Source organism: Pinus tabuliformis, chromosome J (genome assembly GCF_031772625.1).
Source record: "Pinus tabuliformis cultivar Carrire ecotype Pingquan chromosome J, CPIR1, whole genome shotgun sequence".
Classification (NCBI taxonomy): Eukaryota; Viridiplantae; Streptophyta; class Pinopsida; order Pinales; family Pinaceae; genus Pinus; species Pinus tabuliformis.
In genome coordinates, this window is record NC_142295.1 from 80,592,032 (window position 1) to 80,617,767 (window position 25,736).

General features: G+C 37.9%; 1 protein-coding gene across 3 annotated transcripts in view; it reads left to right on the top strand.

Annotated features, from left to right (window-relative positions):
- LOC149225605 (CBBY-like protein) overlaps positions 1-17,248 on the top strand; it is a 399,435-nt gene extending 382,187 nt beyond the window's left edge. Inside the window, exons 11-12 of one of the 3 annotated variants that reach the window (XR_016247681.1) lie at positions 16,211-16,303; positions 16,700-17,248. Coding sequence is in view for 2 of the 3 variants with exons in the window: in XM_089377199.1 (XP_089233325.1) it covers positions 16,700-16,802 (103 nt within the window). In the remaining variant the exon portion in view is untranslated. The remainder of the gene's footprint in view (positions 1-16,210; positions 16,304-16,699) is intronic. The other 2 variants (XM_089377199.1, XM_089377197.1) reach the window with 2 other exon arrangements.
- The last annotated feature ends 8,488 nt before the right edge of the window (positions 17,249-25,736 follow it).

Below are 25,736 nucleotides of genomic sequence, written 5' to 3' on the forward strand. Positions count from 1 at the left end.
ATGAGTTGACCTGTTTGTTGGTGGTCATGAATCCTAGGGTTTGGAACTAAGCCCTAGTCAAAGTTTGTTTCTCTAGGATGATAGTATTTGTGCATTCTAGGGTTTTGGAGTTAAACCTTAGTAGAAGTAAAATCTCTGGTATATGATGACAATGTGATAATTTGAGATTTGTGTAAGATTGTTGCAATCTGAGTCTTAGTTATGATTGATGTTTAATTGTTTGAGAAAATCTAGGGTTTGCAACAAACCCTAGTGGAAGCTAGTCATGTTATTGATTGAGCTGTGATTGGTTTTGATTGTCAAATCTAAGGTTTGTATGAAACCCTAGTGGGAAGTCTAACATATGAAATTATGAATTTTGAAAATTGTTAGATACTTTGTAGATTTATATTTGTTTTAATTGTTTATAGGGTTTGCTATATGTTGTAGTAGGGTATGTCATACCTTTGGAAGAAACATTGAAACCCTAGATGTAATAAAATTTGTTATGAAGTAGTCTAGGGTTTATGACAAAGTCCCTAGCAAGATGTTGAAGAGTATGTGTCTCTTGTTTGTAATTAAGTTTGGGTATCTGATATATATAAAGTTGAAATGCTTCCGTGATTTTGATATGGCTAACTTCATGCTTCTATAAGATTTGGTTGTACTTGCTATCTAAGTTGTGCAAGTACACAATCTTCAAGATGGTGAAGATGTTTGTAAAGTAAAGTTGATGTGATAAGAATGATGTGAATGGTGATGGTAATGATAACTTTGATGAAATGGATGGAAGCCACGAAAGATTCTCCGATGTCGTAAAGAAGAAGTAGAACTCCCTAAGTTAAGAGGGAACCTGGATGAAATCTCCCTAGGTTAAGAGGGAGCTTGAATGAAAGAAATCTCCCTAGATTGAGAAGGAGCACAGATGAAAGAAATCTCCTTAGGATAAGAGGATGGTTGAGAATATTCCTTGTACAGGAATGATTAGATCCTCTCTAATTAAGAGGGAGTGACAGATATGGTTCTCTACTTCATGTGTCATGCACTAGACCAGGACTAACAATCGTAAGTTTTAGTGAAGGCCATGAGTGAGAGAAGAAAATTGGAGAATGTATTTTGAAAGGTTGCTAAGATAAGAAAAGTCGGATCGATTTATGAAATATGTTGTTGCATGAGAAGTAGGAAAGGAAGTTGCATGGTTGAGGAATCTTCTGTCAAGATTCATTGGGAAAGCTCTAAGTCCTACTATGGAAAGTTGAGAAGCAACATCAAGTTGTCTAGAAGACCCCAGAGGTTTGTATTTGATTATGTACATTTGAAAGTGTATTATTGATTAGGGTTGTGTTTGTACAGGTAAATCTCTCGAAGTTTTGATAGCATGTTGGTTATCAATCAGTTTGATCGCAAGAGATTCATTGAGGCTTTGTGAGTAAATCATTGCCTGGGAGGACATCTGGCCAACACCTTATGTTGATGTCTAGGTCCCGAAGTAGGGAGGGTGGTGTTGGTCATAGAGCTTTGACCTCGGATACACAACTAGATCCCTGGGTTGATGGATAGCAAGTAAGCCTAATGGTACTTAGAGAGGCTGAAAGCTTGAGTCCACCTTAGTCCCACTTGGATAGATTTCCCTGGTCAGGAATCTAGTCTATGGCATTCCGGTGCCTAAATTGTTGAGAGACCAATGGATAGATTGCCTTAGTCAGGAATCTAATCCATGGCATTATGGTGCCTAAACTCTTCATTGTTCATATAGTTTGAGATCTTCCATTATATTTGTATATTATGAATACCTCCCTAGTTAATATGGAGTGTTGAAGAATGTAACTAGGTTCGGTCTTCATAAATGTATTTGAGTCATTATGTAATGTACTTGTCAGAAGGATAAGAAAAAATATATATATATATATTATTGTATTAATGACTTATTAAATCATGGGTTTCGTGCTTGGGTCATCATTATATTAATCAAAGTCCCCATTGTGGACTCCTAGGATTAATATTGATTCAATAGAATCATTGTACAATTAAAGAGACCCTTCTTGGGCTTTGGAATCATTTAAAAAGGTTTATTATTGAGTAAAAGATTATTTATGTAACCTCCACACCAATTCGGCCTAATGGAGATCAAGTCGGCCTAAAGGCCACCTATTTGACCTCGCCTGGAGCCTATAAAAGGAAGGAGATCAAATTCATTTGGAGAATCACATCTCAAGCTAGTTTGATATCTCTCTAGAAGCCAGAAAAAGTGCAAAGTGAATCAAGGCAGCCAAAAGGAGTGCGAGTTGGGTCAAGGTCAAAGAGAAGGAAGAAATCGAAGTTTTTACTCTCTCTCTCTCTCTCTTTCGTGCCCTAGTTTGGGAGATCAAAGTCTTCCAATTGTTGTTGTTGCCAATTGATGCCTGATGTCGTAAGTCGCTACATAGTCGAAGTTGTTGGGGTGGAAGTGTCGCTACAAAAGGGTCAAATATCTGGGAGGGTTGACTTAGTGTGGAGGGAAGGTTTGTTCTATGTCCAGGTTGAAGAGTCTCAAAGAAAACTATTGAAGGAAGAGAATTTTTGACTAGGTTTTCCCCTCGAGGGAGGTTTTTCCCTGGCATAGTGCCTATATATTGTGTCTTGTGTTTTTGTGATCTTCATACACACATAATATGGTAATTACTTGATGAAAGATAAGATAATAAAGAAGTAAAGAAGCCAACAAAACTCACAAGTAATTATTAAGAAAGAGGAATCAAACCCTAATATACTTTCATTGATTTCTCAACAGGGTTAAAGATTAACCCCCCATTTAAGGTGAGTGAACAAAACTACAGTCAAAACCCTTCCTCCTTCCAAGTCACCCAATAATCCATACCCAATGTGCCCAAGGAAAAACAAGCATAAGCACCTGATTGCACAATGAAAGACATACCTTTAGGATTGGATGGCCCACCTTCAAACATATGCTCTCGACAGATGGGCGAGGGGACATATGACTGGCTCAGGGAGCGGAGATCAACTGGCACAATATATCGGCTACATTGGTGGTTGTCAAGGGTTGTTGGCTGTCGACTGAAGACAAATATAGAAGAAAAATTCTCCTATGGGATCGCCCACAGGTGGTGGGTAACAAGGGGATCATAACACAATTTTATCTATTGAATTTGGTTTAGTGGGCTACACTTCCCATTACAACGATGACAACTTTGAATGGTTCTCGGCCTAGATTTGGAGGTTTGGACTCCACATGATTCATTGATAGTGTCAACTTTGACAATTGAGAATGAAGTGTGGGAACAAGCAATTTCAGTAGGTGGAGGAGGGTGGGAATAGTTCGATCAGACCACAACAAGATTGGAATAATCCAGGTGGTACTTCTACTACACCACAAAATTTTGGTCCACTTTTGAAGCATTGATAATGGCAAGCAAGTGAAGAGATCTCTACCCTCCTATTTGGATTGGGAAGTGTCTCAGTGAGATAAGATCTAAGGTCAAGCAGCGGGTAGAGATCTAGCATGTAGGAAAGGATGAAGAATATGACAACCTTTGTTTGTGTAATTGACCAATGAATGAAGTGGGACTTTTACTCACCCAATAGTTTGTATGGTATGTTCCCCTCAAATCACAAAATCAAAGCAAGCCATCCATGTAGCATTGAGGATCAAACTATTCAATCTCTTGAGTATTGCTTGCCTAACAAGACATTGGATGTGGGAACTCAGTGTATCATGATGAAATAGTTTCATAGCAAATGGTAGAATCGTTGGTTGCAATATGAAGGCAATGGCACCTAGATAGGTACGATTGATGGGAAGATGAGGAAAGTGCCCTATTTTTTTGTAAATTTCTTAAACCAAAAGAAACAAAAATGTTGAGTTGGTCAAGGGTCGACTTACTTGTCAACAAGTGAGTGGTTGGTGCTTGAACAATATCTAAGTCAATGATGACTTAGTGGTTGTGCATGTGGTTGATAGTTGGAGAATGTGCAGTTGATATTGTCGAAATGAGCATTCAAAAGATTGTTCGCAAATGGTGTGTAGGAGCTTGGGTTTTATGAACACATTGGCAAGCATTTCAAAAATTGGATGTCATGTCACCTTGGTGGGAAAGACATTAGGGAAAACTAATGTGGTGTATAGTTGAAAGATGGAAATCTTTTAATGATGTATCGACAACGAGAAAACATTTTCTCAATAATGTTGTTGAAATTTGTAGCTTGGGGGGTACTCCAAGCCCTAGGGTTCAGGGATTGGCGGTTGGAGTGACTTGTGGGCTTGAAACCTAATCCTGGGGTTTTGCACCCAAAGTTGTTGGGCCAAAACCGTGACAAGATTTTGACATGTGAGTGATGGAGATGATAGAGGACTTCAAGAGCAACCGGAAGCATCGAAAATCATCAAAATCTGAGTTCTACAAATCGAGATATGAATTTTTGAAATTATGGTGTGGGTTTGTGGCACAAAGGACAAGTCGGCCTTGACTTGTGGAGGCGTCCTTTAGGGCTAGACGTTGCCACATGAGACTTGTGTAAAAGGAGGTGAGTTATACCTCATTTTAAAAGATCAATCCTAAGTGCATTCACACCATGGATTAGCTCTGCAATTTTGACTGCAGATCTGAGATAGTGGATTTGTGATAATTCAAGGAGAGAAGCACGAGTTTGAAGGTTTGTTTTGGGCACGGATTTTAGAGAAGAAGAGCCACAACTCTTAGCCACATTGCAGGAGGCAAGAAGGATTGTTTAGGGCAGTTTTGAAGTGTGAATTTCCTTGAAGGTCCAACTGAAGATCAGGGGTAAGTTTGGAGGTTTTTTGTGCTTGCTTAAGTGTGTTTGTATCTCTGTTTTGGGCCGCAGGGCTTGATGTAGCTACAACAAGTGTGGGAGGACCGTGTGAGAGGGCCGAGAGGGCTAGGAAGGGTCCTCAAGCCTAGCTGCAATCACTCCAAGTGAAACGTAGATGAAACAGGGGGTATCTCCATATGTATGGGCAATGTTCTTATTGCTAGTTTATAGAAGAGTGTTGTAGGGTAAGTTGAGGAGCATCCTCATACCCTAGAGCAGAGTTTGAGGCCTTATTTGGACAGCAAAAAGGAGCAACCTTTGGGAGAAGATCGCACAATGTTAGAGCAATGGGTTAGGGCTAGTGGTGTGCCTTAACCAATCTTCTAGAAGCACAGAAATCAAGGCAAGAGAGCAGTAGCAGTAAGTTACAGATGGTCTCTTGATGATGGATGAATGCTAGTTGGATGGGTGTCCTAGGAAAGGATAGTTTGGTGAAGTCTATTGGCAGCCAAGAGGAAGGGTGATCCTAGTGGTTGGATGCCCTAACCAATGAGCAGATGCTACAACATGTATTGGACACTCGTGGTCTGATGGCTACAGCAGGTATTGGACACTTGTAGTCTGATGGAGGGTAACGTGAGAATGGATCAAGTGTGTATAGTGTATTGGGCACTTATTGTTTGTTGGAGGACACTGTGATAGTGCCCAAGTTGGAGCCCAGTGTACAACACTTTAATGGACAAAAGTAGCTACTAAAGTGGCAAATGTTGAGCTCAAGGTTTGATCAGCCAGAGGAGCAATCGTGCAGCCCTAGAATTGCCTTGTGGAAAAGGACATCTACAACAGAAGAAGGGCAATCCTCCTAGCCTGTGTTCATTGTGGGAAATGGACATCTTGCAATGATAGGTGGCAGTCGTTCGTGCCCTATGTTAGTCTTCATTGGAGCAACGCAAGAAGACTATAGTGGGTTGAAGTCCCTAAGTAGCTGAGGAGCAGCAGTGAGTAACTGTGAGTTGTTCACAAACGGAGTTGTGAACAACTCAACAGGAGTCTCAATGTGTTGATTTGTTGATGGACGAATGATCAACATGAGAGCAAATTGGTAAGTCGTGTTCAGTGGCTAGATGGACTTGGTACATTGATAGAGGCAGGAGTTGCAGATCGGGAGTCGAAGGACTAGGTAGGTACAAGATACGACAGAGAGGAGCTGAGAGAGCACGCTACATCAACCAGATGGTCAATGTATCTTGTATGGGTAGATTGATTGTCGAGGGACTGACACCAAGAAATTTTGGTAGATCTTGATCAAATGTCATAGTCCTTATGCATTCTTCAATGGTTCTATTCTTTCTTTCCAGTACTCCATTATGCTCGAGGTTGTAGGGAACAATGAGCTCCCTCTTAATACCTGCTTCTTTATAATATGCAATCAGTGCTTTTGAAGTGTATTCCCCTCCATTGTCGGATCTCAAAGTCCTTATCTTTCTTTCAGTTATGGTTTCAACTTCGGATCTAAATTCCTTGAACTTTTCAAATACTTCATCCTTTGTCTTGAGAAGATAGAGCTATTTCTTTCTAGAGTGAACATCAATGAAGGTCACATAGTAAAGATGGCCTCCAAGAGATTTATTAGACATTGGCCCACACATCAAAATGAATGAGGTTTAATATCTCCTTAGACCTTGTATTGCTGCTTGTAAAAGGTTTCCTAGTATTCTTTCCCAAAGCACATACCTTGCATATTCCTTCATGATCTTCCTTGATGTTGATCTCCATGTGAACTAGGGCTTGAGGAGATGGTGTTATAACTCTATATAGTCTTCCTTCATGAGCTCCGATAACGTTTTCCTTTTCAATACTTGAATCTTTTCCCCAAACCAAAACTTTTCCATCTACAAAAGAAACCCTATCTCCTTTATCTTCTAAACATGAAATGGAAAGTAATTTTTTTCAAACCTGGGATATAAAGGATGTTGTTGAAGTGTAGCTTTGCTCCACTTTCCAGCTTCAATGTTGTAGATCCAAGGCCCTTGACTACATAGTTGTTGTTGTCTCCTAGATCCACTACATGTGATGATGGTTCCCTTGATAGAGTTCGAAGTTGTCCACTTTCTCCCGTCATATGTCTTGAGATTCCACTATCAATGATCAATGTGTTGTCATCATCAAGTGTACCTGTAAGTGCAACCACGAATCCTTCACTCTTGACTCTCCTAGATAGATTATAGATGGTCCTTCCAATCCAACTACTTGCAATTTCCATGGTATTGAGGCCCATCTTCAAATAAATTTCCATCGAGGGAGTAACCTTTCCTTCCAAGACAACTTTTCCCTTCTTCAAATGATAGCCAACAAAATGATCTTCAACCTTCTTCCACCTTAGCTCTAATACCATGTTGAGAATCAATGCTTATAGGAATTAGGGTTTGATTCCACTTTCTTGATAATTACTTGTGAATGTTGGTTGTTTTTTGCTTCTTTATTAGTTTATCTTTCATAAAGAAATTACCAAATTAAATGTATATGAAGACCACAAGAACAAGAGACACAAGATGTAAGTACTTAGCCAGAGGAAAACCTCTCCAAGGGGAAAACCCAGTCCAACTCTTCCACTAGTAGATTCAAATCAAAATGAGACAATCCAAAACCCTTTAGACCTTGACAAAGACCTCCTCCAATCACCAAGTCAGCCCTTCCTCCTTGTAGATGACCCCTGCCAAAGTCTCCTAAGTGTCAGCTTCCCAGTAGTAGGTACAATCCAGAATTTCGACACACAACTACAAATTTTTGAACCTACACTAGATTCAGAATTTCAACCCCAACAACAGCGCAAAAACTTCGCACATGTGAGAGATAGATAGCCCAAGAACTCGAGTTAGGTCTTCCTAGCTTCTTTCCTTCCCCAGCAGCTTTGCTCTCTTTTTCTACTTCTTCTTCTTGTAGATCGAACTTGTTGAGTGAGTGCTCCAAATAGGTCGAGTTGCCTCTCTATATATAGCCATTTAGTTGGGTCAAATCACCCTAATTCAAGCTGACTTCATGAGAACAGGGCTGACTTGGTGTGGAGGTGACAAATGACCTTTTTTACTCAAAAATAATTATTTTTACATGATACAAAATCCCAAGAAGGGTCTAATAAAAATGATATTGACTCAAGCCAAAACCTAGAAGCCTTCAATGGAGGCTTTAACCTAGAAAATTAACCCAAGCATGAAACCCATGCTTTAATAAGTCATTTTCTTTAACAATAAAATTTATTTTGACAAATACAATAATGAATACCAACCCTAGTTACATTCTTCAACGCTCCCTTTTAACTAGGGAGGTATTCATAATTACATACGTATAAATGTACATGGAAGATCTCAAAATGATATGAGCTACGAAGAGTTCTAGCACACGCAGTGCTACGGATTAGATACCTGACTAGGGTACTCTAATCGGGTGGGACTAAGGTGTACTAAAAGCTTTAGCCTCTCTAGGTACCATCACGCTTTTAAGCTCTAACACCAACCCAAGGATCTAGGTGTGTATCCAAGGTCAGAGCACCATGACCAACGCCACCCTCCCTACTTCGGTATCTAGACATCAACACATAGGTCGGCCAGATGTCATCCTAAGCATCTTGTTGCCACAAGATGCTTCATCTCTCCCTATCAACCAAATTTTTAACATCAACCGATCCAAGCATGCTTTTTAAATATTTAAACTTCTTATTTGGAAGAGATTTTCTCAACACGTCAGCTACTTGTTCATCCGTCGGAATATATTGTAGCTTCATGACCCCTTCTTGTACCAAAATCCTGATGTAATGGTACTTGTTATTGATATGCTTCGTCCTGGCATGGAATACGTGGTCTTCAAACATCTTGATGTTGCTTTGATTATCACAATTTAATACTGGTAGTGCTTCTTCCATCAATCTCACTGCCACCCCAATCGGAATCGGTAAAACCTGTTAAATTAACTTCCTTTCCATCATACTTCAGGCATTAATGAATTGTACCATGTAGGTATCTCAAAATATCCTTGGTAGCTATCCAATGGTCATGACAAGGATCCAACTAAAATTGACTAAGAACATTTATAGCAAAGCATATATCAAGTTTTGTATTCACCAAGTACATCGAAGAGCCCACCAACTTACAATAGATTGTAGGATCGACAACACTAGAGTCGGAGCTTCTCAACTTCTTGAGATTTATGATCATGGGAGTAGTCATAGGCTTGGAATCCATGATACCGAACTTTTGTAACGTCTTGATTATGTACTTACCTTGACCACGATATATCTTACCGGGTTTCTACCAAACTTCCAAGCCCAAGTAATAGTGCATGTGTTAAAATTGGCAACTAGGGCCAAACTCCATGTGGGTCTCCTTATTTATGGCAGCTGATATTTTTCTTGGATTCCTCTCTTTGAGAGGTGTAGGATTGATCTAAAGATCATCTGATTCCGACATGTATTTATGGAGATATGAATTTATTTGTATTATTTGACAATTTGTCAAGGTCGGCCAGCAAGCAAATTACCCCAGCATATCCTCAATGTTGCATTATAAATAGAAGAGGTCTCAAGTCATTTCACATACACTTATCCTAAATCTCGCTCCACTCGTTTGGGTTTGGTGGCTAGAGAGGTTAAGAGGGAGAAGCCCTAGACGCAGTTGAAGGGAGAGACACCTAGCCGCAGTTGAAGGAGATCTAACCATGCCCTAGCCTCAGTCTTGAAGGTGCCCTAGTGCCCTAACCGCAGGCTTTATTCCGCAGCAAAAGAAGGTCTAATGCAGCCCTATATTCGCAGTTGAAGGAGGCTCCTATATGCTGTATAGAGGAGGCCTAACCGAGATCTTAAGAAGCCCTAGCCACAAACAAGAGGGAGGCTCCCATACACAGTAAGTCACAGTCAAGGGTAGGCTACATACATTGTATAGAGGAGGCCTAACTGAGATCTAGAAGAAGGCCCTAATCCACAGTTAGGGAAGGTTCTAATCTGATGTCCAAGAGGCACTTATACATAGTCCAGAAGGAGCCTTATTATGCTGTTAATGAAGGCCCTAATTCCCTGCCTGAAGAAGCTCCTATATGCAGCCTGAAGAAGCCCTTATCCGCAGTCCTAAAGGAGCCCTCATCCACTATCAATGGAATTCTAATCCACAGCTAAGTAAAGACCCTAAATCACAGCAAAGGTAGCCCTAGAACGCAGTAAGAAAGTGTCTTATCACAGCATTAAGATGCATGAATAGACAGCGTGTTTGCTGTAAGTGACTATGTGATAAAGGAAGTTGATATAGGCATGCCTTAAGGACTGTTTGCTAGGTTGATAAGCCACAGTTATACATTGAAGGAACGTGTTGAAGTCTGCTCCTTAGATCAGCATATGTACACAATTAGATGCTTGAAAGTGTTGTTGTGTTGATGATGTTTATGTAACTGTTTTGAGGACATTTACTTCAGTGTTGCTACGTGCTAGGCCATAGGCTATAGCATCATAGCAAGGGTTTCTTAGCGCTGCTCTTTTGGACTGCTTGGAGATTGTGAAGGAAGTTTAAGTCAACTTCAGGCGCCCTTATCAGATCAGCCATTCATCACAGTCAAGGTAGTTTAGGGTTGCATATTGTGCCCTAACCAGAATTGCTAGAGCAGCTAGCAATTTGAGGAATGTTGTATCAAGATATGCTACAACACTCTTAATGATTGAAGACTATGATAATGATGTGCTTTCTACTGTTGTCATAAAATCTCAGATTTGTGTATTTGTACTATCTCTCTCTCTACTGAACTATTGAAGAATATAAGAAGAATTGATCAAGGGTTTCCCCACATTGGGGTTTGTCCCTAGCTGGTGCCACATCTTGTGTCCTCTTGTCTTGGCTTGTCTTCCACTGTTTATGTTTATGTTCTATCTGCACTTTACTATCATGTTGATGTGATTGCTAATCTGAATATTGACATTGGGCTAATATGAAAATTTTAAGTAAATTGCTCTAACCATTGAACATACCAAAATTTAATAGCATGAGTCCCAAATCTTTCATTTCAAATTACGCTGCCAGCATTTTCTTACATTCTAGAATTTTGTTCTCCACACTTGTAATAAGCAAATCATCCACATATAATGACTAGTTCATTCTTTACTATCTTGATATAGAGGTTTGCATCGGCAGAATTTTTGACGAACCCAATTCTGAAGAGATATGCATCCATCCTTGCATACCAAGCCCTAGGAGCTTGCTTTAAGCCATATAGAGCTTTCTTGAGTCTGCAAACATGTGTATCCCTGCTATTTATCTCAAAGCCTTCTAGTTGTTCAATATATACTTCTTCATCAATGGTTCCATTTAGAAATGTTGTTTTGACATCCATTTGATGGATATTCCATCCCATAGTAGCAGCTAGCGAAACCAAAGATCTAATAGTAGTATACCTGGTAGTAGGAGCAAAGGTTTCTTCATAATCTATTCCTTCCTTTTGAGAGAAACCCCTTGCAACAAATTTGGCTTTGTATTTGTCTATGCTTCCATCAACGACATGTTTGATTTTGTAAATCCATTTGGAAGTGACAACCGATTTGTCACTAGGTCTAGGAACGATTTCCCAAACCCCATTTTTCATGATGGATTGATATTCTTCCTGCATCACTTTCTTCCATTCTTCTTGATGAGCAGCTTCTTCAAAGGTAGTTGATTCTTCTTCGATTAACTTCGTCATGTATGTTGCATATCCTGAGTATCTCTTCAGTCTTTTTCTCTCTGAAAGTTCCTTTAGTTGCTCCATGTCCTTTGGCATCTTCAAGTGTAGCTTTTAACCAATTTGGTCTCTTCTTTGTTTCAAGAATGACTATAGGTTGAATAGGCTCACTTGGTCCTTCTTCTTCTTCTTGGTTTGCAGGTGCCTTGTCATGTTTCTCTTCTTCTTCAAATAGCAGTACATCTTCTTCATCGGATTCAATTGGTATATCCTTGGATATTTTTCAGGCTTGGTTTTCATCAAATATAACATCCTTGCTAACTTCGATTTGTCTTCCTTCCTTGATGTAGATTTGATGAGCCTTTGATGTAAGGCTATAACCAACAAGATACCTTTTATACTTGTAGAGTCTAACTTCTTTCGCTTGTCTTTTGGAACATGGATATATGTGGGACACCCAAAGATTCGGAGATGGTCTACACATGGCATCTTCCCTGTGAATATTTCTTCCATTGTCATATTATCAAGGATTCTATGAGGACTTATATTGTGTATATATATTCTGGGCATGGTTGCTTCTCCCCATAGAAATTTTGGTAGATTGATCAAATGTCATAGTCCTTATGCATTCTTCAATGGTTCTATTCTTTCTTTCAACTACTCAATTTTTCTCGGGGTTGTAGGGACCAATGAGGTCCCTCTTAATATTTGCTTCTTTATAATATGCAATCAAAAATTTGAAGTGTATACCCCTCCATTGTCGGATCTCAAAGTTCTTATCTTTCCTTCAGTTATGGTTTCAACTTCGGATCTAAATTCCTTGAACTTTTCAAATACTTCGTCCTTTGCCTTGAGAAGATAAAGCCATGTATTTCTAAAGTGATCATCAATGAATGTCACATAACAAGGATGGCCTCCAAAAGATTTATTAGACATTGTCCCACCCGCATGAGAATGAATGAGGTCTAATATCTCCTTAGACCTTGTACCATTGCTTGCATATTCCTTCATGATCTTCCTTGATATTGGGGATGCCCTTTACCATTTGACTAAGAGAGGATATTATCTTGTAATGGATATGCCCATATCTTCTATGCCAAAGCTTGATAGGGTTGATCTTCATGTGAACTAGAGCTTGAGGAGATGGTGTTATAACTCTATATAGTCTTCCTTCATGAACTCCAATAACTTTTGCCTTTTCAATACTTGAATCCTTTCCCCAAACCAAAACTTTTCCATCTACAAAAGCAAGCCTATCTCCTTTATCCTCTTAACCTGAAATGGAAAGTAATTTTTTTTTCAAACGTGGGACATAAAGGATGTTGTTGAGGTGTAGCTTTGATCCACTTTCCAGCTTCAATGATGTAGATCCAAGGCCCTTGACTACATAGTTGTTGTTGTCTCCTAGCTCCACTGCATGTGATGATGGTTCCCTTGATAGAGTATGAAGTTGTCTAGTTTCTCCCGTCGTGTCTCCTTAGACCTTGTATCACTACTTGTAAAAGGTTTCCTAGTATTATTTCCCAAAGCACATCCCTTGCACATTCCTTCATAGAAATTTTGCTAGATCTTGATCAAATGTCATAGTCCTTATGCATTCTCCAACGGTTCTATTCTTTCTTTCCAGTACTCCATTATGCTCGAGATTGTAGGGAACAATGAGCTCCCTCTTAATACTTGCTTCTTTATAATAGGCAACTAGTGCTTTTGAAGTGTATTCCCCTCCATTGTTAGATCTCAAAGTCCTTATCTTTCTTTCAGTTATGGTTTCAACTTCGGATCTAAATTCCTTGAACTTTTCAAATACTTTGTCCTTTGTCTTGAGAAGATAGAGCCATGTCTTTCTAGAGTGAACATCAATGAAGGTCACATAGTAAATATGGCCTCCAGGAGATTTATTAGACATTGGCCCACACTCATCAAAATGAATGAGGTTTAATATCTCCTTAGACCTTGTATCACTGCTTGTAAAAGGTTTCCTAGTATTCTTTCCCAAAGCACATCCCTTGCATATTCCTTCATGATCTTCCTTGATGTTGGGGATGCCCTTTACCATTTGACTAAGAGAGGGTATTATCTTGTAATGAATATGCCCATATCTTCTATGCCAAAGCTTGATAGGGTTGATCTCCATGCGAACTAGGGCTTGAGGAGATGGTGTTATAACTCTATATAGTGTTCATTCATGAACTCCGATAACTTTTGCCTTTTAAATACTTGAATCTTTTCCCCAAAACAAACCTTTTCCATCCACAAAAGCAACCCTATCTCCTTTATCTTCTTAACATGAAATGGAAAGTAAAAAATAATTCAAACCTAGGACATAAAGGATGTTGTTGAGGTGTAGCTTTGCTCCACTTTCCAGCTTCAATGATGTAGATCCAAGGCCCTTAACTACATAGTTGTTGTTGTCTCCTAGCTCCACTGCATGTGATGATGGTTCCCTTGATAGAGTATGAAGTTGTCCACTTTCTCCCGTCATATGTCTTGAGGCTCCACTATGAATGATCCATGCGTTGTCATCATCAAGTGTACCTGTAAGTGCAACCAAGAATCCTTCACTCTTGACTCTCCTAGATAGATTTTAGATGATCCTTCCAATCCAACTTCTTGAAATTTTCATGATATTGAGACCCATCTTCAAATAAATTGCCATTGAGGGAGTAACCTTTCCTTCCAATACAGCTTTTCGCTTCTTCAAATGATAGCCAGCAAAATGATATTCAACCTTCTTCCACCTTAGCTCTGATACCATGTTGAGAAATCAATGCTTATAAGAATTAGGGTTTGATTCCACTTTCTTGATAATTACTTGTGATTTATGTTGGTTGTTTTTACTTCTTTATTAGTTTATATTTCATAAAGAAATTACCAAATTAAATGTATATGAAGACCACAAGAACAAGAGACACAATATGTAAGTACTCAATCAGGGGAAAACCTCTCCAAAGGTAAAACCCAGTCCAACACTTCCACTAGTAGATTCAAATCAAGATGAGACAATTCAAGACCCTTTAGACCTAGACAAAGACCTCCTCCAATCACCAAGTCAACCCTTCCTCCTTGTAGATGACCCCTGCCAAAGTCTCCAAGTGTCAGCTTTCCAATAGCAGCTACAATCCAGAATTTCATCCCCCAACTACAGATTTTCGGACCTGCAGTAGATTCAGAATTTCGACCCAGCAACAGCCCAAAAACTCTGCACATGTGAGAGATAGATAGCCCAAGAACTCGATTTAGGTCTTCCCAGCGTCTTTCCTTCTCCAACAACTTATCTCTCTTTTTCTGCTTCTTCTTGTAGATCGAACTTGTTGAGTGAGTGCTCCAAATAGGTCGAGTTGCCTCTCTATATATAGCCTTTTTGTTGGGTCGAATTTCCCTAATTCAGGCTGACTTCATGAGGATAGAGTTGACTTGGTGTGGAGGTGACAAATGACCTTTTTTACTCAAAAATAATTATTTTTACATGATATAAAAGCCCAAGAAGGGTCTAATAAAAATGACAATGACTTTATTGACTCAAGACAAAACCTAGAAGCCTTCAATGGAGGCTTTGACCTAGAAATCATTGACCCAAGCATGAAACCCATGCTTTAATAAGTCATTTTCTTTAATAATAAAATTTCTTTTGACAAATACAATTATGAAGACCAAAACTAGTTAGATTATTCAAAACTCCCCCCTCCGACTGAGACTGCATAACAAGATGAGCCAAAGAAATCATTTCTCGAGGTTTTAACTTTTGCCACCGAAAAAGCTTCCCACCACCGGATTCCACTGCAAACTCCTTCAAAACCAACCAGGGACCATAATGGAATAAGCCAATTCGAATCACTGAGACGCAATACCAAAGTCCGAGCCACTAACAAAACCCCTGTTCCTCCCTCTATTGCATCACCTCCGTCAAAAATGAATAATTTGACTGGCTACACCATTTATGAACAATAATCCCATGCATATTTGTGCAGGGGGAGGTGTGCCATGCCATCCCCCATCTTAATCGCCATGGGAGTCGGTGGGGTGGTGGGCACCCGCCCTACCCCCATAAAGATCCCTTCCTCTCTGCTCATCCACCCCTTCGGGATTACTTTAGTCAATATTAAAATAATTTTTATTTTTTTTTAACTCTCTATATATACATTATATATGAAGTTGATATTGAAAAAAATTAGCTAAGAAGAATATTCAAATAATTTCTTTTAATCATGTTAAAAAATAATAAGAATTAAATATCTTTTTCATACTTAAAGGTGAAAATATTTTATTTTTTACTTTTAATTATGTTTATAGAAAATTATTTTGATTCACATGGGCATTATGGGCATTATGGTTGAGAGTGGGAGTATTGATGTTTTATAATGTTTTTAATTAAAACTAACCAAATATATATATTCATTTTATTATAGCCAACATTGTTATTTACATAGAGAATATTTTATTATTATTTTAAAAGTAACACATGTCAACTAGATATTGAGCTTGGAAGGAATTACAGATATTCCTCAAACTGGGCTGTAAAATGCACTTCTTAGCGGAATCACAACCTCAAAATACTTTCATGAATGAATAAAAGGCAAGATGAAACAACAAGTTGTCGTCTAGGCAAAGTAGCCTCAATAAAAGGATGGCCCCTTTACTATTTTGACATTTAGAAGCTAAATGAATTTGTAGAACACAAAATAGTGAAAAAAGGGGGGTGTTTATTTGTCAGCTGAATACAGTTTTCTGCAGATGTTGAGGGAGACTGTTATATCTCTTTCCGGCTTGTTTGCAGCTTTCTAGGCTCTTGTGGCTGCTGCATAAGTTAATTGGAGTTCACTTTCCTTCATCTGTGGGATTTCTGGGGGATTTCTGGGGGTGTATCTAGGTACTCCCGGAGCCACTTGTTTGTTTCGCGACCCATGATGGCATGTCTTCAAACTTTTCTCGCCTTCTTGAAATGAAAAAAGAACGAACAGAACAATCTGCCATTTCATAAAATTGAACAAAAAAAGGTGATTTGTCAATTGAATCAATGGGACTACTAAGTACATTTGTATCAATACAAAGTATCAATGAATTTGCCCTTTGAAAAAGGGGGAACAGCAATATTCTTTTTCAATAACATCACAACGAACTAGCAGTCCAAATAACAATCAATTAACTGAAATCGGAAAAACATTTTAAACCCTCTTTAAGTTCTGCCAGTACAACATCACTTTTTTATGTTGTTTGAAAATTAAATTGTTCGTAAGACGTAATTGAATTCTGTTGCTCTTTGCAGTTCCACATCTAGGGCGGAGTTCCCCTCTGCAAGGGCTGTCGTGGATGGATTTGGAGCCGGAGACATGACAATATCAAGACTATGCAGAATGTTAAGTAGCTAAACATCATCAATGTTAGTGACTTATTTCCTAGTTTTTTCTTGGAAGATGCACTACCTGACTCCTGAGTTAGCCAATGATCCCAAAGTAGCATTGTTATTATGTATTAAAAGCTATATTCATCAGAAAGAGGTTCAAGTATCTTTATTAGGTTACTTCTGTTTTCTAGGTTCTCTCCTATTTTCTAAGGGAGCTTGGGGCATCTTCAACGGCTTGAATGTGAGCTTCCCATACAAAATACATTGGAGTTTGTAAAGAGAATTTACCAGCATTATTAATCTTAATTTTGTATCGCATTTATTGCTGATTGATAATGTCATTGTAAGATGATATGTAGACTATCAGAGTTTCTTTGTGATGTTTGCAACTTTGCGTCACATCAATTAGTCAGTGAAAGTGGTGGAAGGTGAACACATTTTAGATACATGATTCTGGCAGAACCATTGCTATGCTTGCAATCCAGGATATTTAAAATAAATGTTAGTTTCAAATAATAAGGTCTATAGAGTACAGATGACAACTATAAATTACATTTCTCGAGCCACTATTTTCCTTTACAGGGAAAGCATATGCAAGTTACTCAGGCACAAAAATTAATTTCCAAGTTTTCAGCTACTGAAACAATTCTACGACTTTCCAGCTGACAGCTACTAAAATAATTTTCTTATATTCTTTCCTGTGCTTCCTTTTGGGAATGCATGTGCGGTCTCTGTTGGATACATGTATTAGTTGGGCTTCTCCTGTTTTGTTTTGCCTACCTAGTCTTCATTCATTGCTTCTTAGAATAAACTTCTTAGAATAAACAACTAGCTCGTTGATTCGTATGTCGTAAGAGTTCATTGGAACACAGAAGGTTGAGCTAAACTGTGGTTGGCTGTGAGGTCTCGTTTATTTTCAGTGATGTTGTAAGCTTATACCCTCAGTTATACTATTTGAATATATTCCGTAAAGGTTCTTAAATGCCTTGTTTGCAAGACTTTAGCAGTGAAAAATTATTGTTATCCTAGCTCTATTGTGGCATCTAACTACTATTTTGTATCAGCGTGCTATAATTAATGAATATTTCGTTCACAGTGAAGAGACTTTTTCCCTTAGATGGATACCCATTTGTTTGCATATTTTACTTGGATTTTGTTGTGAAAATGATCGAGTTAGTGTGAATCATAGTTCTCATGGAAAACAACAAATATTGAGCACAGGTCACTTTATTGATTTAAACTTATGCTGAATTATAAGATACATCAGCTCAAAAGGAAAAAGCAAATGCCCAGCTGACCTAAAGAAGTTGCGAACACTAGCGTTCGTATGACTAGCTTGAGTTGAAGTTAATGTACTATCATTTAATGTAGCCACACTAAGCTTGGTCAACCCCTCGTTGGTTAATCCATGAACTTTCATGAGATTCATGGCCATGCTATAAAGATGACCGTATGCCATTTCTTGTATGTGGTCCAGTTAGAGTAAGGTTTGGTTTAGCTTGATTTTTGTGAAAAAGATTGTAAAAGCTAAAACTAAGAAAGGTCAACACCCCGTTGGTTAATCCATGAACTTTCATGAGATTCATGGCCATGCTATAAAGATGACCATATGCCATCTCTTATATGTGGTCTAATTAGAGTAAGGTTTGGATTAGCTTCATTTTTGTGAAAAAGATTGTAAAATCTAAAACTAAGAAAACTCCACTGTATCCAATGTTTGTTTAACTCATTCCTAAAATAAATCCATGATACCTTAAGAAACCTTTAATGAAACTTTTTGAGAAAAAAGTAATTGGAATCTACTATTTCAAACCTAGATGGAAGAGTCTACAATTGTAAAGTGTCTTTTGGGCATTAAGAAACTTGATATGTTTCTCAAACGCATAATTATCACTTAATACATCAAATTTACCATGGAGGTTGTTGACCACTCCATGTCAACTACCCCATAGTTGTACATCTTTTCGTGCATGGAATTCCATCATGTTCGAGCACTTAGATGATCCACAGATTCATCATTATCAGCTATATGTACACTAGAGTTTTGTAAACCCATTCTACATTTTGTAATGTAAATGATCCTAGTAAGACAAATGTATGTAACAACTTAGGTAAATTTATTTTTCTGATGATGATTTCTATCCTAGGAGGTTTTTAGTCTCACTGATTCATGTGTGTTTCTAAACACGGATGATCGGTAGAGTTTTTTCTTCCAGTCTCACTCCAAAGCTAGGGTGGATTTTGTCGTCAAGATTTTAAATGAGTCCTAGTGTTATTTATGGAGTCTCTATAAAAGTGATTTGGGAATAATTCTAACTATTTGGTTAGATTATTTTATTACAAGTCACTTAGTCTACTAGATCATATTTTGTGTCGCAAAAATGGGTAATTATTGAGGGTCTATAACGAGCGAGTGTTCTCCTTCATGGGTTAGAAATGTAATATTTCATGTAAAAAATATTTAGTGCATGGTCCCTCATAGTTAGACACCATGGCTAAATATTAGAGGGTTGGAAAATTAACAATCTCTTCATGTAACATAAAAAAAATTAGGGGAAAATTTTAGCCCATGAGCGAAATTTAAGGGATTTCATATTTTAGAGGGGCGAATTTTTTAAATTACACACATTTTCAATAGTTAGCCCAAAATATATTTAAAAAATAAATGATTATTATATTTTAGCCAATTAAAAATAGGGCAGATAAACATTGCAAAGCTCGCTTCGCTTGGTTTGGCCGTAGAATTTTCTTGGCATCACCTGACTTCTGGTTTGGCCATAATTTTCTTCTTAGCATCACCTGATTTCTAGTTTGGCCATAGAATTTTCTTCTTGGCATCGCCTCGATTTCCAGTAATGGGACTGGTTAGGGGCTATGTCCATTCCTTGGAAAAACAAAACTAGGTTGTATTATCCCTGGATTTTAGGGCACAAGGGTTAGCAGTTTGATTCATTGAATTCACACTATTTTCCCTGCATTTGACCAGCATCTAAGGTCTCTTATAGCCTCTGGCCCTCACTGGCACCAGGTTCTGTGGACTCTTACCGAATGAGATACAGAAACTAGAGGAGCTAGTAAAATTGGACCTCTCAGCCAACGATTTCTCTGGGGACATCCCTAGATTCAAAGGGTTGCCTAAGCTTGAGGTATTGTTCTTGCATTCTAACCTGTTGAATGGTACTAACCTAATGAATGGTATTATTCCCTCCTTCCTTGGAAATCTCTCTTCGTTGAAAAACTTAACATTGGCCTACAACCCTCTAGCTCAAGGGGTAATCCCACATGAACTTGTTAATGTTGCAGTGCTTGTGAATGACAAATTTCAGTTTAGTAAGAGAAATTCCAGATTCATTAGGGAATATAAGCAGTATTCCACGGGGACGCGTCCCCTAGGGTTGGGTGCGCGCACCCCTCGCACCCCATGCACCCGAGACAGGGGGACGTCTGGGAAACGTTTCCCCACATCCCCCTTTTGAGGAGACGCAGGGGGGGACGTTTCCCCAGTGTGGGGGACGCGACTCCCCAAAAGGGGAACGCCTGGGCATCCCCCCTCAATATGGACTATGCGTCCCTCGTCAAAATTGCTTGTAAACAATGATTTATGACAAGGAAAACCTAATATTGACCATATTTCCATACTAATGCTATGCAACTCATGGTAATGTTAAATTTTTAAAGTAAACATTACCATGAAATGACTTAGGATGTTAGGATGTTTGAGAGTGGAGAAAGTAGAATTTTAGATCTCACTCAAAATCCAGCAGACTTAACAACTTTTCAGGAATTCAGGATTCGATGCATTCCAGTGTTTCCATTGCATTTTGTCATGTACAAGGGTATGGAATTGGTATTTAATCAGGAGCATCAAGCCCTCTTTGTACTTTAGAGTAACTTTTAGACTTATCACTCCACTGTTTTTGAGTTTTAGTTATATCAATTTACTATTTCAATATTCAGATTTCAATATCTATTATAGTCTATTATGCTTAGTACTAATTAGATTGTAGAATGATGAATGATGAATTCTAATTTTAAATCAATTTAGAATCTAGAATGATGAATTTAATTTTTAAATCAATGTAGATTCTAGAATGGTGAATAATGAATAATGAATATGGATTGGAGTATTTCATTATTGAATCTCGTGATCTATGGATGAACCATGTATGTATTTGTAAGGATGATGAGTATGGATCAATGTATTGTATTATTTAATTCAATTATGCGTGTATCATTATATTTATGCTTTCATTATTTAATATGAGTTTTGAAATATATATATATATATATACCCCGACGTCCCCCCGTCCCCCCTAAATTTCCCTAAAATTTGAGGCTACTCCCACATGTCCCCCTTGTGCGTCTCCCCGCACCCGCGTCTCCCTATCCCGGAGTCTTGGTGGAACATTGAATATAAGAGATATGGTACACTGGGACCTATCACATAATCATTTGTCTGGAAGGATCCCCCACGCGTTGATGGCCTTTTCAAAGATGATAGATTTATTTCTATATAAAAGCAATCTATATGGACCAATTCCAGACAATATCAACAATCTTAAAAAAGTCTTGTGAATTTGGATCTGTCAATGAATGAGCTAAATGGAAGCATCCCCAATGGGATTGGGGATTTTCCAAACCTAGAGACACTGCAGTTATACAACAACAAACTCTCTGGGTCTATACTCTCTAGGCTTGATAAGCTTACTAATTTAGTTGATCTCAAGCTTTTTACCAACAAGCTCATAGGACTAGTGTCCCCGGGAATTGGGATGGGTTCTAAACTTATTGATTTTGATGTATCAATGAATGAGCTTTCGGGCCCTCTTTCGTAGAATCTCTGTAAAGGTAGAGTACAGATAGTTTTCATTATTTTTAAGAATAAAGTTAATGGCAGCCTGCCTGAATTTCTAGGGGATTGTCCTAGTCTAACCAGTGTCCAAGTGCAGGATAACCATTTAAGTGGTGAGGTTCCTCTGGGGTTATGGATTTATCCTCTCCTTGGAGAATTCATATTGATAAACAATGCTTTCCATGGTCAAATTCGTGCTCAAATCACTAAAGCAACCAGTTTGCAGGCCTTGGAGATATCAAATAATCAATTCAGTGGAATTATTCCCTATGGCACTAGACAACTGTGGAATCTCGGTAGCTTTTTGTTAATTCCAGCAAAAAGGTAGATCTAAAAGTCATCTATATAGGGTATTGATTTTGGTTATTGTTGTGATAGTATTACTCTGCTTGATTGGTAAAGGTTTCTTGTATAAGACATACAAGAATTTTGCTCAGGTTAAATCAAGTACAGAGTCATGGAATCTCACAACCTTTCACAGGGTAGAATTTGATGAGTTAGACATTTTGAAGAGATTGACAGAAGATAATGTTATTGGAAGTGGAGGTGCGAGAAAATTTTACAAGGAAACACTGAAAAATGATGATATTGTTGCTGTGAAAAGGATCTGGAACAACAAAAAATTGTAGTCTTCCCAAGACAAGGGATTTCAAGCAGAGGTGGAGACTCTAGGGAAGATTAGGCATGCCAACATTGTCAAGCTGCTTTGTTGCATATCTAGTTCAGATTCTAATCTGTTAGTGTATGAATACATGCCAAATGGTAGCCTATATGAACGACTTCATAGTTCTCAAGGGAAAATGTTGGATTGGCCTATTCGTTATCAGAATGTTGGATTGGCCTACTCGTTATCAAATTTCTTTTGGTGCTGCTAAGGGAATGTCCTACCTGCATCATGGTTGTTCCCCTCCAATAATACATAGGGATGTTAAATCGTATAATATATTGTTGGATTCTGAATTGGAGGCCCATATTGTTGATTTTACTTTAGCTAGAATTGTAGAGAAGTTGGGTTAGAAGAACGTAGTATCAGGTGTTGTTGGAACATATGGATATATTGCCCCAGGTAAGAATTTACAACCAAATTTTTAATGCTTGTGAATATATGTGTGTATATATATGCCTCAGTCAACAGAAATTAAACAATTTTATATTTAATTGATGGACATGTGTGCATAGTATGCTTACACCCACAAAGTGAATGAGAAAAGTGACATATACAACTTTGGTGTGGTCCTGCTGGAGCTCGTGACTGGCAAGAAGCCCAATGATGTAGAATTTGGAGATTACTCAGACATTGTTAGGTGGGTTCAGAATCAGATTCACATCGATATCAATAACGTCCTGGATGCACAAGTAGCAAACTCATATAGAGAAGAAATGATGTTGGTGTTAAGGGTGGCTCTGTTATGCACTAGCACTCTGCCCATCAACATGCCTTCCATGAGGGAAGTTGTGAAAATGTTGGTTTTCTACAGCACAAATGAATGAATTAGAAAGGAAGCAACTACCACTTTGTCTCCCCATCTCAAGAGGAATCTCGGTGCTTTTAGATATGCTTTCCCTTCTGTATGCACTAGCACATGTCCATTTAATGACAATAAATGTGGCATAGACTTGTGACCTTTATATTAATTTATATCTGATATTAAAAGCATTGTTCAGTGATGCCCTTTACGTAGTTGAACTATAGGAGAATTTGATTCAAATAGTTTCAGATCTCTATCTTATATTGGCTTTATTAGTTTGTTCCAAATATGAGATACATCTATCCCAGTGGAAACATTTCACCAATCCCTTGCACAGAAGCAGTTGTTATCCCCTAAATCACCAAGAACAAAGTTACAGGCAAATAATAGACATGTTGGGTCTTCAGCACATACATTAGGAGATCCGCCAGCTAGATTTGGTAACAATTCATAACACAACTAGAATCTCACTTTCTCGACAGCAGCATGCCTATGAGTTAGTGTTCTGTAGCATAGCTTTCAAAACAAGAATCAAGTTGAGTTTCACGTTCCCTTTAGTGTATATAATAGGGTATTTTTACAGCCTAACTATGAAACATCTTATGCAGGGTAGCTTGTTTTGATGTTCTATCAAAGAGATGATGACAAAGGAATATATATAGAACAATGCGGTTTATTCTAAATTAAAAATTGTAGAGAGTAGAGCTTCAACAACCATATCATAAAGCACAAGGACAATCAAACAACCTTGTTAGGTGGATTAGTTGTTTCCTTTTGATTTACATCTATTTATAGAAAGACAAATATATGATTCAACAAATAGAGTTTCAACAACATTGCTAAAGAAAAATGCAAAAGCCCAGTGCTTTAGCATGGTTAGCATGAAAGTCCAGACCAATGTTGTGAACATCGGCATCGGGATAAAATCGACAAGGATTTGGAAAACCAAAAAATCATAAAAATTAGAAAATATCGGTAAATAATTGACAAACATCGCCAAAATTAAAGATACCATAAAAATATCTTTAAAAATCGGCAAACATCTGCTAGGCCAAAAAATCGTGGTTTCAAGATAAAATTGGGATGTTATCGAGATGTTCGCAACACTGTGTTGATGCCTCGAAAATCGCTGCATCAACATCGGGGAAAACCACCTAATCCGAACTTTAAAGGCAGCTCCTTTTCCATTTGGTGTGGTGGCTTCGACTAGATATAATGGGACCAGTTTCCCAATGATTTGTAAATAGGATGGATAAGTGATTGATCTTCTATTATCTAATGATAATGATGGATGATTTACTCTAAAATGCAAAATTATAAATAACTAATCTATCCCGGGAAATTTCCATTTTAGTGCAACTTTTGATAATTCTTATTTACAAGTAGGCATATAGATGACTCCACTTATAAATAAAAACATTTATTCATATGATAATTACTTTGTTCAAGTAGTTGAACAAAGTAATAATTAAAACATTATTACACTATTTTTCATATATCATTGACATAAATACGATTGAAAGAATAACATTCCTTAAACATTCAATAGTGATAAGTAAAAGGACTGCTGTTAAAACACATACATATATCAAATGATAGCAAAATTGAATAAACGCCGATTCATATAAAAGAATGGAGCAAAGACATAGATAATAGTACCATATGTAATTTGAATCCCTTCCGATATCAATCGCATTCAGATCCCGTCTTTCGACTTAGAAATACTCTCACAAAAAGCAATAGTGAATATCTCATCAAAGCATTCTTCAATAAAATTTATAATATAGGTCCAGTCTTCATAAAAAATATATATATCGGAAGCACAATAATGCAACTCCCGATCCAAGTTTTAATACAAAAATTGAGGACCCTTTCTAAAACAATGAAAGGGTCTATAAATACTTACTAAACTAACTAACTATGAAATAAAAATGTTGTGAGCTAGTATAACCAAATCATGAAAATCTCTTTGAAATAGACATGCTTGCAGTCGATAGAACGATTCACTGTTTCGGCTGATTATCCTTTGGCTTGAGCTGGGATATAGCGAGCATTGGTTGCAATTCTGGAAGGCGACTCATACGTGAATGCAGTTGGGTTGAATATGTAGCATCATTAATTTCAGGAATCATGTAACCGATTGCGTCGGTTAAACATTTCATTGTTGCCTTTTTACTATGTGGTTTAACCAGGAAGAGCCAAAAGGTGTCCCAAGTTAAATTTTGGATGCCAGCGATCAATCTCTCCTTCTTTTCCAATTCATGTTTATATGTCTGCTCCAATGCTTTAGCTAATGGCAGTTTCCCTGGAGTGCATTCTGAAATCAAATCAGATAGATAAAGAGTATTATTAATTAATTCAATCAAATTACCAGTCGTTGATCTACATCTTGAAGTTGCCCTCTCCACCTTCATCAATTGAGATTGCCATTCTAGGAATAGAATTTCCTTATGTGATTCCAGAATTCGAGGCAAGTTCACAGCTTGTCCTTCCTTGGTTTCTTGCCAAGAAAGAAACTCTGTTAATGTTTCATCAACCTGCGTCAAACTCTGCCTTGCATCAACTGATTTATCAATCATTGATGAAGAAATTTCACAGAGACGCTGAGCAAGAGAAATATTATGACATAGCAAATTCA